The 13,263-nt window shown below is 56.1% G+C and overlaps 5 protein-coding genes across 5 annotated transcripts; 4 read left to right on the plus strand and 1 right to left on the minus strand.

Annotated features, from left to right (window-relative positions):
* Positions 1-74: 74 nt before the first annotated feature.
* On the minus strand, positions 75-2,100 carry VTN31DRAFT_4731 (uncharacterized protein; the record flags this gene model as incomplete). Its single annotated transcript, XM_069405152.1, has 2 exons — positions 75-1,982; positions 2,035-2,100. The coding sequence occupies 2 exons, from the start codon at positions 2,098-2,100 to the stop codon at positions 75-77; spliced, it is 1,974 nt and encodes a 657-aa protein (XP_069260244.1).
* A 480-nt stretch (positions 2,101-2,580) lies between these two features.
* Positions 2,581-3,788, plus strand: VTN31DRAFT_4732 (uncharacterized protein; the record flags this gene model as incomplete). Its single annotated transcript, XM_069405153.1, has 3 exons — positions 2,581-2,634; positions 2,700-3,276; positions 3,331-3,788. 3 exons carry the CDS (start codon positions 2,581-2,583, stop codon positions 3,786-3,788), a joined length of 1,089 nt encoding a protein of 362 aa, XP_069260245.1.
* Positions 3,789-5,621: 1,833 nt separating this feature from the next.
* VTN31DRAFT_4733 (uncharacterized protein) lies at positions 5,622-7,499 on the plus strand (the record flags this gene model as incomplete). Its single annotated transcript, XM_069405154.1, has 3 exons — positions 5,622-5,864; positions 5,928-7,374; positions 7,432-7,499. 3 exons carry the CDS (start codon positions 5,622-5,624, stop codon positions 7,497-7,499), a joined length of 1,758 nt encoding a protein of 585 aa, XP_069260246.1.
* A 434-nt stretch (positions 7,500-7,933) lies between these two features.
* VTN31DRAFT_4734 (uncharacterized protein) lies at positions 7,934-10,750 on the plus strand (the record flags this gene model as incomplete). The annotated part of the gene is made up of 1 exon (XM_069405155.1): positions 7,934-10,750. The coding sequence occupies one exon, from the start codon at positions 7,934-7,936 to the stop codon at positions 10,748-10,750; it is 2,817 nt and encodes a 938-aa protein (XP_069260247.1).
* Positions 10,751-11,153: 403 nt separating this feature from the next.
* VTN31DRAFT_4735 (uncharacterized protein) lies at positions 11,154-12,776 on the plus strand (the record flags this gene model as incomplete). Its single annotated transcript, XM_069405156.1, has 2 exons — positions 11,154-12,432; positions 12,508-12,776. The coding sequence occupies 2 exons, from the start codon at positions 11,154-11,156 to the stop codon at positions 12,774-12,776; spliced, it is 1,548 nt and encodes a 515-aa protein (XP_069260248.1).
* Positions 12,777-13,263: the final 487 nt, after the last annotated feature.

Raw genomic sequence — 13,263 nt, forward strand, 5'->3', positions numbered from 1 at the left:
GGTTGTACTCATCAGTCATATTCGTAACTGAGCGTGCGCAGTTTTCTATGCACGACCGATCCACGGCGTCATAGCTAGCCCTTTGTATCGAAATACCCGTTGATCCGCTCGATCAAATCGCCCTTCTTACCCGCCGTCGACAGCCCCTTGGATGTCAAGAAATCCTTGAGAACCGGCAACGTCAATTTCGAAAGCATGCCGCCGTGGTAGTGGCTGAGAACAACGTCCTCAACGCCACCAGCACCCTGCGCGTCCGCATCGGCTTTCGTCTTCTTGGGTGCGGGCGCGCGTGCAGAGTCTGCAGCGCCGGACGACGACCTAGCTGTCCGTTTAACCAGCGTCGACGTCTTGGGCTGTTCGACGAACATCTTGCGGTGCTGCCGTTGGAGCTCCTCGCCCCAGTCCAGCACGTAGTCGCCCGCCCGCTTGTCGATCTGCCGGTACTTGGGTATCGTTTTGTCCTCTGGCTGCTCCGGCAGGTCCTCGTCGAGCGCGAGCGCCTGCAGGATACGATAGTGCCACTGCAGCGCCGGGTTCGGGTACCGCGACGGGTCGTAAGTCGCCTTGGGCAGCTGCAACTGCTCGACCACCGTCCGCATCCGATCAATCAGTGGCTCCGGCGCCACCACCAGGTTGGTCTCAGGATTTGGCCGGATGTCGTCAGCGAACGGGAGAGGGAGGACATACAGGCCCGGTGGCAGTTTCTGCACGCCATGCTCGTCGAGCTCCTCTCGTCCGGGGTACAGGGCGGCCAAGACCGGCGCTGCATTGCGACGCGGAATGTACCATACAATCCCAATTTTCTCGTCTCTGAGGAGCTTCTGATATAGCGCCGAAAACACGCGCGTCGAGCCAACGTAGTCTTCCTCGGACGGATAAAGAAAAGTTGGGTGCTTCACCGATGCCCAGATCGGCAGATCGGACATACGCCTAAAGCCAATGATCCGTATTACGGGATCTCCAAAATGTCGCAGGGTCTGCTGTTCTTCCGTGGTAAAAGACACCTGCTCCCCGCCAAACTTGTACGCTTTCCAAATCTCCCAATCCTCCACCTCGCGACCGGTATCATCCGACACTTTGGTCGTCGTTCCTTTGACTATCTGCGGCTTCTCGCCGCCAAGCCACACGTAGCAGCTCCGTGCCGGCTCTTGTCTCTTGAAAATCAGATACCCCGAAACGGAGATCTTGAAATTCGGGCCAAATTCCAATGGTACGTTGGAGAAGAGTGCCCTTTTCGGAACAGACTTGGAGCGGATAGATGACAGAAGGGAATTGAGGAGTGAGATGCCATCATCTCCTCCTGCAGCCGTCGGCGTAGGCACTCCATTCACCATAGGAGCCTCCGGGTCCGTCGGCGTCTTGTAAATGATGTCTTCATAGAATTTGGATCGATCAAACTCGGCGCCTGGCCGAGAAATGGGAAACAGCTCGATGACTACGCCCAGATCATACAAATCCTTGGCCCGGACTGTCGCCGCAGACCGAGCATTCCGGTCGTCGGCATGCGGGTTGTCGTTGTCGGTCACAAGAAACAGCCGCCGCGACAAAAAATTGGCCGCCTTGGACGTGAAGATCTGGTTCGCGCAAAACAGAACGTTTGCCATTGACACGGGTTCCGGTGACGGCACCAGGATCTCATCGGCTTCCCCATCGTCCTCCTGCGCCAGGGCTCGCAGCTTCTTCACGTCCTCGGCCGCCGGGATGTCCAGGTCGGTGAACAGGTAGCAATGCGGATACGACAGGTCGCCGCGGCTGTTCTCGTCCTCATCGTAAAATTTGGAGGACCGCGTGCCAAAGAGCAGCACCCCCATCATATCCTTGGGGTTCGAGATAATGCGCTGTTGCATCAGGCTGTAGGCGCATTTGAGGGCGGCCTTGGCCGGCGATTCCAGTTCCCCCTTCTTGCCGCTCGGTCGCGGAGTCAACATAGACTCGCTGATCTCGATGGCAAAAAGCACCGCATCTTTGACCGATCGGTATTCCTACAAAACATCAGCCAAGTGCCATTCAACCACCTGAAATGACGCGTCTTACCGCCTCATTGACCTCTTCCTCCTCCTCGTAGGCCTCGTCCTCCGGCGGCACGTAGCTTTCAGCCATTTTGAATGATTAATGGCATCCCTATCCACTCGATTTGAGAGGAAGAGAGCCGCCCTTTGTCTTGACGGCCGGGATTCAAGCTCCAGCTGCTGCCTAGGCCCAAGGCGTGTCTGCACCGCGGGAGTGACGCGCGGGTCATGTGACCCAGACGATTCTATTGGCCAAAACTTCCAAGGAATGCATTACCGAGTTTGGTCAAGAATCCAGAGCAATCCTAATCGCAATGACATCGTGGGCGTGCATTGAGGGCGCAAATTAGTTCGATTCTCGTCAGTTTGAAGTTTAGAGGAGCCTGGTGCTCTGACAATGGCGCTTTGCAGACCCTTATATTCACGATTGGTGCCGACATCCACCTGTTCCCCAGTTCATCAGGTGGTGCGGAGCTCGTTGCGATTCCGATGCCAACGTCATGGCCTAGCTACGGCAACGTCGACATCGGTAAAGGGCTCCAAAGGGCCCACGGCGATGGTCTTTCTAAACATGGGTGGTCCGTCCACGACCGACGAGGTGGAGGATTTTCTGAGCCGGCTCTTTGTAAGTGTTGTTCCGGTGCACTCCGCGGAATGGGCTAGTTCTGACTTGACATTCGCGTCTTCCAGGCTGACGGGGATCTGATTCCCCTTGGATCGCTCCAAAAATATTTGGGGCCGCTCATTGCGCGTCGACGGACGCCGAAAATTCAACAACAATATTCGGAGATTGGAGGGGGATCGCCGATTCGGAAGTGGTCCGAGTACCAGTGCGCAGAGATGTGCAAGATCCTTGACGAGATCTCACCGGAAACTGCTCCGCATAAGCCGTATGTTGCGTTCCGATACGCGAAACCTCTGACAGAAGAGATGTACCAGAGACTCTTTGAGGACGGCTTCGGACGGGGAAGAGGTGGTCGTGCGGTCGCCTTCACACAATATCCGCAGTACTCATGTTCCACCACTGGGAGCTCTCTCAACGAGCTGTGGAAGTGGCGTACTCGTCTTGAGGGCCGGCGGGCCGGCGAGAGCGAAGAGGGCACTATCCAATGGAGTGTAATTGACCGGTGGCCGGCGCATTCCGGATTAGTGGAAGCGTTCGCGCAACGCATCGAGGAACGGCTCGCTACGTATCCGGAGGAGCGACGGAACAACGTCCTTCTCTTGTTTTCGGCGCACAGCTTGCCCATGAGCGTGGTCAACCGAGGTCAGTTCCGATCCACTTTACAGAGCCAACCCCATTTTAACCGAACGAGTACAGGAGACCCATACCCTGCCGAGGTCGGCGCTACAGTTCAAGCGGTCATGCAACGGCTAGGTTTCTCCAACCCTTACCGACTTTGCTACCAGTCCCAAGTCGGGCCGTCCGCATGGCTCGGCGCGCAGACCAGTGATACCGTCGAGAACTACGTCAAGAAAGGATACACGGACATCATTCTCATCCCCATCGCCTTCACGAGCGACCACATCGAGACGCTCTACGAGCTAGACCGGGAGGTCATCGGCGGTGTGAATCAGCCCGGAGTCACCCGCATCGAGAGCCTAAACGGCAGCCCGACGTTCATTCGGGCCCTGGCCGAGATTGCGCGCGACCATCTGCGGTCCGGAGAGCCCTGCTCGCCGCAGCTGCCACTGCGGTGTCAGGACTGCCGGAGCGAGCGATGTCTCCAACAGAAGAAGTTCTTTGCTGGTGAACAGCTGGCGGGCCTTGTACGATAGGGAACGATAGTGTGCTCATCTCTGAGCGCTGTCATGATCGAATACTAGTCACGCCCAGAGTATTACCGGACTGGGCGACTACTCCTTCTACAACCAATCCATTTGCTGCCGTAGACCTTCTAAATTTCCTCCGCCCGAAGGAAACAATGTGATTAGTGCATGAGATATCTCCCAGCGCAGAGTTTGGGAGAGCTCCACCCTACATTGCTTTCATTCAGTTGCGAGATCGCCAGCATCATACCTTTCACGCCACCGTCCACAGCTTTGCTTGAGACGACGGCCACTAGGAGCCGGGAAAACGAAGCTGCGCATGTCAACCGGAGGCCTTGCTGGCCGGGGATGGCTTAGCAACCATGACCCACCAGCGTCGATCTCGCCCAAAGGCCACCTCACTCGCATATGAATCCTTCTTTGATCTTTGGCTCCCTTAGACCATTTTCCTGAGGTTGACTACGGGCTCGTTGAAAAGCAATTTCGCCGCGAGCGAGGCTACCCAAACGATAGTGTCGGAGGCAAGCTGTGCACCTTTCTCCAGAACGAAATCTTTGTCCGCACGATCAAGCTCAACTGCTACTCGAAGTAATGAGCGCGGGCGGCGAGCAAAGCATTGACCAAGCGGACCCTCGGCATATCCAACATCGAGGCAATACATGAAGGGTTTCGTGGACCTTTGACGCTTTGAGAAGGTTGATGGCGTCCGAACACCTCTGCGATCCACTGCGAATGGGTTGCGTACATGAAGACGTCCATCCCCCTCAGCCGGAGAGAGCCGTACCCGTACTATCAGTTGTGGGATTGGGGGAACCAGCTCCTGCGCGATGTGCCAGCTGTAGGAGAGGTAGGATCCCACACCTGCTCAGGGGAATGGGCATCTACTAGCCGCTCATGTTCAAGACCTCATCGCAGTGGACTGACGAGTTCGACGCGATCGACATCCTGAAACCGCCCGAAGATCCACGACGGCCTTTACCTGCTCTCGCTGTCGGACATGCTGAATGTCCGCTCCATTGAGGTCCGCCCGCGCGCAGTACACCGAACTGTCCCTGAACTCTCTTGAAGTGACTGGACATGAAAGATGGAGGCTGCCAAGAGATTTCCTTTTTAGGGAGGAGGCTAAACTCAATTAGGAAGTGGGTTGACCTGATAAGGAATTGACGTCACTGGGAGACAACTCAGCAAGGCTACCAGGCATCCAGATTCCCATTGCACCTCTCGATACTCAGTACAATGATCCGGGCAAGTTGAGTACTTTGGTCAATGCGATTAGGTTGCTACCCAATCATTCCTTCACTCAGGATGATCCGTTGTGGAACATTCTTGCGTTTTACGTGTTTACTGACTGGAGATGACCAATCATCTTGCGGCCTATTCATGATTCTGACACTTCTAAGTGAAAAAGGTTAAATCAGGCGAAAGGGTACAACTAGACTAAACTATATACGGTATAAAATGCACGTGACGTCGATGAGTCATCATTATCAAGGAATCCGCGGATGAATAAAATGTCCGAATCAACAGCCAAAAGTAACCAGCCTGGAAGTGCGACATGGAGATTCTCCGACTGGCATTGACGGCGTCAGACTGGACTGGATCTAGGATCGTTCAATTTCGTACATCCAAAGCGTTCATGCCACGAATTGTATGTACGACTGGGCTCAGAAATCGCAAGGCTTCCAGATTGCATGTCATCATCCCCTCATTGGACCCTGTCCTGGCCGGCGCTCGGTACCTCGAATAGATTGCGCCCATTGATAAGCTCTGTATGACCCGAAGACGCTGGCTGCAATCCTTCCATTCTCTCATACCGAACTTCAATCTCGGCTCCGCGCAACCATGGAGTCGGGCGTCCCAATCGCAGTAGAAGCTAACCAGGATGCGCATGCACGGCTGGCGGGAGGCAGCACGAATGTCAGCGCCGACCAAGTGACAGAAGTGACGCCGCTGCTCGCAGAACCGTCGGTAGAGTCAACCTCTGGCCAAGCAGCAGCACCGTCCGTACGAAGGAAGGAATCGTTCGATAAACCATGGCTAGGATCGGAAGAATTCGACGCGAAGCCGATCTGGCGACGGCCTTCGGTGGGTTCAGCTTTTCTCACTGCTCGGTACCGAATATATCATCGCCTGACTCAGAATGCCTAGGTATATTGGCTACTGGGACCATTGTTTCTCTTCACCACGGGCTTTGGCGGTTTGGTGGTCCCCAAATTGAACCTAATTCTTGCTCTGATCTGTCGCGACTATTTCGCCGATCAAGCAGCCAAAGATCCGCACTTTACATATCTACCCGTCGTCTTGGGCGAGAGTAACGACCAATGCCGTGTGCCCGAGGTCCAGTCCCTGACCTCGAAGTTCATGCTGTATCTCAACCTGATAACGGGCCTGCTGTCCGCCGTCAGTAGTCCCCGCCTCGGCCATCTGTCTGACCGTTATGGGCGGAAGAAGCTCATGGCTTACTCCGCGCTCATGACATTGATCTCGGAGGCGTTTACGATCTACGTGGTGGCTAACGCAGACACGGCGCCCTTGTTCTTACTCCTGGTGGGTGCGTTCATTGATGGCCTGGGAGGGTCGTTTACACTGGCCGCGAGCCTGGTGTTTTCCTACGGCGCGGACTGCACCGCCCCGGAGCGGCGCAACGTCGTGTTTGGTTACTGCCATGCCATACTGTTCGCAGGGATCGCGTTTGGTCCCTTGTTGTTCGGCTTTATGATCAAATACACTGGGACGGCAGATTCGGTCTTCTACACCGTGATCGGCTGCCATGCCTTTTACTTTGTGATGTTGGCGTTCGTCATCCCCGAGTCAGTCTCGAAAGCGCGGCAGATGGCGGCGCGTGAGCTTCACCGCGCAAAGAAGAGCGGAACAAACGGTGGCTCTTTCTGGACGGACCTCAACCCCCTCAACATACTCCGACCTCTGCGTATCCTATTTCCCAAACCCGACGGCATGCACATGTGGTCCGCTGAGCGGCTCAAGACACTGTCCAGCCTGCGGCGGAACCTGATTGTGCTGGCCGCCGTGGACACCCTCATGTTCGGCGTGAACATGGGCAGCGGGCAGATTCTGATTCTGTACGCGGAATACATGTTTGGATGGCACAACTACGAATCCAGCCTATTCATGTCGCTGACGAGTACCACCCGCGTGATTGGCCTCGTTGTTTTCCTGCCGCTTGCCACGCGGCTGGTCCGCGGTCCGCAGTCGCGGGACCAGGCTAACCGAGGCTGCGACCGGCTGGATCTCGGTGTGATCAAGGCCGCGGTTATGTTTGACGTTGCCGGGTATATTGGCTACATCACTACCCGCACCCCAGGGCTGTTTACTCTGTCTGCCATCGTCGCCTCGATGGGAGGCATGGGATCTCCGACGCTGCAGTCGTCACTCACCAAGCATGTCCCTCCCGCCGAGACCGGGCAGATCCTTGGGGTCACAGGCCTCCTTCACGCCCTTGCCCGGGTGGTGGCTCCCGTCACCTTCAACCTGATCTACAGCGCTACCGTGGGGAAGTTCACTCAAACCGTGTTTGTGTGTCTCGCGTCCCTCTTTGGACTATCTTTTATCCTCAGCTGGTTCATTGAACCGCATGGTGAGTCAAATGGCCGAATTCTTCGATCCATCCAGCGCCGTCACTGACATTGAACAGTGTACCTGCCGCCGATTCCACCACCCGGCCAGTCCGAGGGCTTTGCTCACGATGATAGTAATGACTAGCTGTTCCGATTTATCTCACGAAATGTTCTGGAAATTGTAGCATATTGGCAATTGAAATTTTGCTTTAGAATCCGCTTGACAGTAAACATGAAGATGAATGATCATCTATGAATTGGCAGAGACGTTCTCGAACCAACAGAAAGGTCGGTCATCGATGGACTCTTTTGCCAGTTGATTGATGAAAAGAGCCATCTTGCTTAGTCATATCGTTTTCTGCCTGAGGTATCAATCTATTCCTGTCGGCGGCTCCGCGCCGGAAAAAATCATTGCGCAGTTGTATGATCAGTGATCAAATTCGCAACAAAACCACATTAATCACCAGATCTTACGTCTCATTCCAAGGTTCACTCGCTCAATTCCTTTTTCTCATGTCGAATCTACAACGCAATTTTGAATAAACACCACCCCCTCGAGCACGGTGCGTGGTGCTGGTCATGCTCTCAGAACGGTCCCGGACACTGGTCCCCTCTAGAAATGCCCTGCGCGTTCTTCGACAATTGGCCCTGGCGGGCTCGACGCTGACCAGCGTCTGCACGCTGGCCGCCGTGACGTACGAGATCAACCGCCGCGTTGCGATTGCGGAGCGCCTGGTGGAGAGCAAGCGCACGCTGCAAACTTCGGCGCCGTACTACGATGCCACGACGTCGGCGCAGCGGCTGGCCATGATGATCGAGGCCGCGGAGGAAGGGGAATTCGAGGGCCTGGCGTCCTTGAAGGTCAAAGGATGGACCAAGCCGCATCCGACGTTTGGCGAGGACAGGAAGAAGAAGAATGCGGAAGTCGAAGAGCAAACAAGCACAGCAACTACTCCTACACAGCCGGCGCCAACCGGGCCTGTGAACTATGCGCCTCCAAAGGATCGAATGGTGGTTCCCTCGATCTATATACAACAGTGGAAGAGATTGCGAAGAAGCGATGAAGTTCCACCGTCAACCACAGCCGAGAACGGGGCGCCATCGTCCCAGGCGGCCGCCGGTTCCTCGGAGAGCGCACCGTCAAGCAGCGCTGCCGACAAAAATTTGAAAGAAGTCGATTTCAACGCTCCGTTCGGCTACGCACAAGACACGTTTACAAACTTGGAGATCATCCGGGACCTGCTAGACCGCGGCCAAATTATCGACGCCGCCGAGATGTTCCTCGAGACGCACCCAACATCATTGCGCGCGCTCTCAATGGAGAGCCGGGAGCTTGCCAAGGACATCTTCTACGCCAACTGTCGAGCGAACAACGTGTTTACGGCTCGGAGCATCTTCTTCCGGATCGATGAGTTGGATCAGGTGTCCCCGCGAATGTGGAAGGTCCTGTTGGTGCTGTTGGCGAAGAATGGGGCCGTTGAGTCTGCGGGCCGGCTGTACATGCAGTATCGCAACACGATGAAGCTGCCGCCGTTCCTGATTGAGGTCGTGCTGCGGTGTCTGCTCGAATCCCATCGGTTTCGGGAGGCTCAGTACTTGATGTACGCGAGTGTACAACATGACCGGAACTGCGGACTGTGCGGCCTCTTTTTGACGGGTCTGTGGAAGAAGACTCGCAACATCGATCTGATCAACCAGCAATTCATCAAGCTCCTCGAGATCTTGCAGAGGTTCCGCAAGCGCCCAAGCGAGCGCCTCTTCAATCCCGTGATGAAGGCCTACGTAGAGTGCGGGCGCGCCGCGGACGCAGAAGCGCTTGCAAAAGACATGGAGGCAAGATACGGTATCGCACCGAACTGCCGAACAAAGGGCATCCTGCTCCAAGCAAAGGCCTTTGCCTGCGACTGGGAAGCAGTTGAGCAGGGACTCGATGAGATGCACGAGCTCGGCATGACCAAGGATGAGAGTTTCATCCCGGCGTTTGATCGCGTGTTTTTGGAATACTGGCCGACGCATTCGGCAAACGCCATCCGGAATTTCTTCTTCAACGCCGTGGAGAAATACTCGCTAGTGCCAGATAAGGTGCTCTACCGACATGTCCTGGAGGCCTTTGTGGAGAAGGGCAACGAGGATCTTGTCGCCGAGCTCCAGGAGCTGGCGAAGGTCCGAGGATGGGAGACTGATGTTGATCATGACGAGTTCATGGAGACATTACGGAGTCGGCGTCTCGCGCAGGAGAAGAGCCCGGCAGGATTCTGGCAAATGCTTCAGGCGGCCCGAGTAAAGTACGGACAAGTGGCGGCAACGCAGCAGATCCTCGGGTTTGACCAGCGATCTGTGCCCTGGGAAGAGGTGAATCTGATGCCGCACACGAACGAGGTTCCTCCATGGTACGAAAGGACCATGGAATCGGTGACGCTCACACGTGCCATCGACCAGCATCAACCGCTGGATAGGCAACTTAGCCGGTTCCTGCACGCAGGCAATCTCGAAGCCGCGCTCGAAGCGTTCCAGCGAGCACAGGTCGCCGGGTACCGCTTCAGTGGTCTGCATATCGAGCTGGCTTTGATCGCTACCTTGCTGGAGCGCGGGCTTCCCGCGGCAAAGGCCCTCGTGGAGGAACACATGGATTCGATTCGGCAGTCGAAGCCGTTCTCGCCCAAATTCTTCCGCCAGGTTCTCGACTGCGAACCCGACAGCGAGATCGAGGTGATCAAGCTGGCTGTCTTCCGGTTCTACTCGTTGTGCTGGGAGCACCCGTCGCTGCTGGTGAAGCATCACCTGATGAACTCAACCGCGGTGAAATTGATCAAGAAGGGTCAGCACAGCGAAGCGCTGGATCTGCTGGTGACGGCGTACAAGTCTCGCTGGGGCCGACGAGATCGGTTCGACGGGACGTGCATGAAGACGTTTGTGCGGGCATTCGGGGCGCTGGACCACTTCCGCGGTGTCCGATGGTGCATCCTGACGGGCATCACACGCGGCTCGGCGGTCAGCCCGAACTTCCTGGCTGAGGTTCGGCGCGTGTTGGCGTCACTACGACTGCGGTCGCCACCCGGCCGTAAGGAGAAGATGCGCCGGCGGCGGACGTATTTGCGCTACCTGGAAACGCTGGCCGATATTCTGGAGAAGAAGGCGTCGGGCGATCCCGAACTGAAAGCGCTGCGGGTGAACCGGTCCGAGAAGCTGAAGGCGCGGCGTCTGCGCGTAGAGCCGACCAGTGACGACCGGGCGCTGTGTGACTTTGGCAGCATCCGGCGGACCATTGAGGCGTGGGACGAGGAGATGGAGCTGGACAAGCTGACGAATCCCGACCATGGCAAGCTAAAAGTTCCTCAGGTGAAGGAGTTGTGGAATGAAGTCCGGGCGGTTGGCGAAAAGTTTTACATGGAATGATTCTGTACATACTGTATATTACTATCGAATCATGAAACTCCCTACAACTAAGGGTTAATATTAAGATGCTTTACAAAAACCAATTACTTCATTGGGTAGCCGGTCATCGGCCCGGAAAAAACTCGGGCCGCACAGGGGTGATATTCACATGCTAAGCCGGCCTCACGCCACACTTTTGACCACGCAAGGTATTTGTTCCAGCCCGGACCCCCCGAAAGAAAGGCCTACATTGCGTCCTTTTCCGTGTCAATGAGAGGAAAAACCGGTCGAGGGCCAGCAATTGAGTCCATTGCGCACCCGACGAGCGGATTTCGGCGCAGGCAACCAAACACGACACCTATACGAGTCCGAAGTTAAAAAAGTTTAGGAAGGAGAAGAGGAGAGAAATAAAAAAAAAAAAACAATGTCCTCAACAGCGACGACCGCAGCAAGCGTTACCGTCAGCGCTGAGACGGGAGAACAGACCTCACCGCAGCGGGCCACCACCACTCAGCAGGCAGACGTGGCGATCATCGGTGCCGGGGTCGCAGGATGCGCTCTGGCGGTAGCCTTGGGACGCCAGGGGCGACGGGTGCTACTGCTGGAGCGGTCACTTGCGGAGCCGGACCGGATTGTCGGGGAGCTGCTGCAGCCGGGCGGCGTGCGGGCTCTGGAGAAGTTGGGCTTGCAGGACTGCCTGGAAGGGATCGATGCAGTCAAGTGCACGGGCTATACAGTGATCTACCATGGGAAGCCGGAGCTGCTGCCCTATCCGGCGGAGAAGGATAAGAACGGGGTGGAGAAAGGCCCGGCGCCCGAAGGCAGGTCGTTCCACCATGGCCGGTTTATCATGAAGCTCCGGGAGGCTGCTCGGGCGACGCCCAATGTGACGATTGTTGAGACGATGGTGACGGGTCTGATCAAGCAGGGGGAACAACAGGCTGGCCCTCACCCCCCGAATGGCGACGACGACGAGAATAGGGTGATTGGCGTTGAAACGACGAGCAAGACGGGAGAAACGGAGCGGTTCTTCGCGGCCGTGACGGTCGTGGCGGACGGGTACGCATCCAAGTTCCGGCGGGAGTACCACCCGCACCAGCCGCGGGTCAAGTCACGGTTCTGGGGGCTCGAGATGATCGATGCGAAGCTCCCGACGCCGTATCACGGACACGTGCTCATTGGCGACGGGGCGAAGAGCGGGCCCGTGCTGATGTACCAGATTGGCGCGCGAGAGACGCGGGCGCTGATCGATATCCCCGAACATGTCGCCGCCGCCGCCTCCGCAGCTGCCCAGTCCTCGGGCGACAACGGCGCCCTGGCCGGCATCAAGTCGCACATGCGCAACGTCGTGCTGCCCTCCCTCCCGGAGTGCGTCCAGCCGGCGTTCAAGGCCGCGCTCGACTCTGGCCGGCTGCGCTCCATGCCCAACTCCTTCCTCCCATCCGCAACGGTGCGCGCCCGCGGGCTTATCATCCTCGGCGACGCGCTCAACATGCGCCATCCGCTGACCGGCGGCGGCATGACGGTGGCGTTCAACGACGTCGTCCTCCTGCGCGAGCTGCTCGCGCCGGAGCGTATCCCGTCGCTGTCCGACGCCGACGAAGTCGCCCGCGCCATGCGCACCTTCCACTGGCGCCGGAAACAGGCCGCCTCGGTCATCAACATCCTTGCGCAAGCCTTGTATAGTCTATTTGCCGCAGATGGTACTCCCTCCCTTTTTTTTTCTTCCCCACCCCCAAACAACATCGAATCTGAACTCACACAATACAATACCCCAGATGAAAACCTCCGTATCCTCCAACGCGGCTGCTTCCGATACTTCGAACTCCGTTACCACGAAACACCCGTCGCCCTGCTCGGTGGTCTCATCCAGCGACCTACAACCCTCATCTACCATTTCTTCGCCGTGGCGTTCCTCGCCGTCGGGGTCATGTTCTCCGAACTTCCCTGGTACCGCTGGCCGTTGGCCCTGGGGCGCGCCGTGGCGGTGCTGTGGACCTCATGTGTGGTGATTATGCCGTATGTTTTTGTTGAACTGCGACGGTGATTTTAGAACCTTGTTCATGTCTGTACTATATTATTAGCCTGTTGTTGTTTTGTTTTGTTTTTTTCTCTGTGTACTGGTTGTAGATATAGATCCATCCCTCTCGAGATTAGCGACTGTACTGTAATTTCTAATCAATAGAGACATTCGAGCATCCATCCCTTCACTACCCTACATCTCATCGATCGATGGATTTCCCCTTTTGTGTGTTTTGTCTCGAAACAAGTCTAGATACAATCCCCAATTCATAAAACAAGACTCCAGGGCAATTGGGGGGGAAGGGCACAGTAGCGATATATGATGATGATGATGATAGATACAGCTGTTCCCTAAATAAAATACCACATAATAAAGCTGGTCATGAATCCAAACGAGAAAACACACCAAACGAGAAAAAATAGCCGGGTTCCTGTCCAGGCTTGCAGAAAAAAAAAACGAAACAAAAAAATAATGGTATATAGAATAAAACAGTCCCTCGCTGCATAATGCG

Source organism: Thermomyces dupontii (genome assembly GCF_041956625.1).
Source record: "Thermomyces dupontii strain NRRL 2155 unplaced genomic scaffold VTN31scaffold_4, whole genome shotgun sequence".
In the NCBI taxonomy this organism is placed as follows: Eukaryota; Fungi; Ascomycota; class Eurotiomycetes; order Eurotiales; family Trichocomaceae; genus Thermomyces; species Thermomyces dupontii.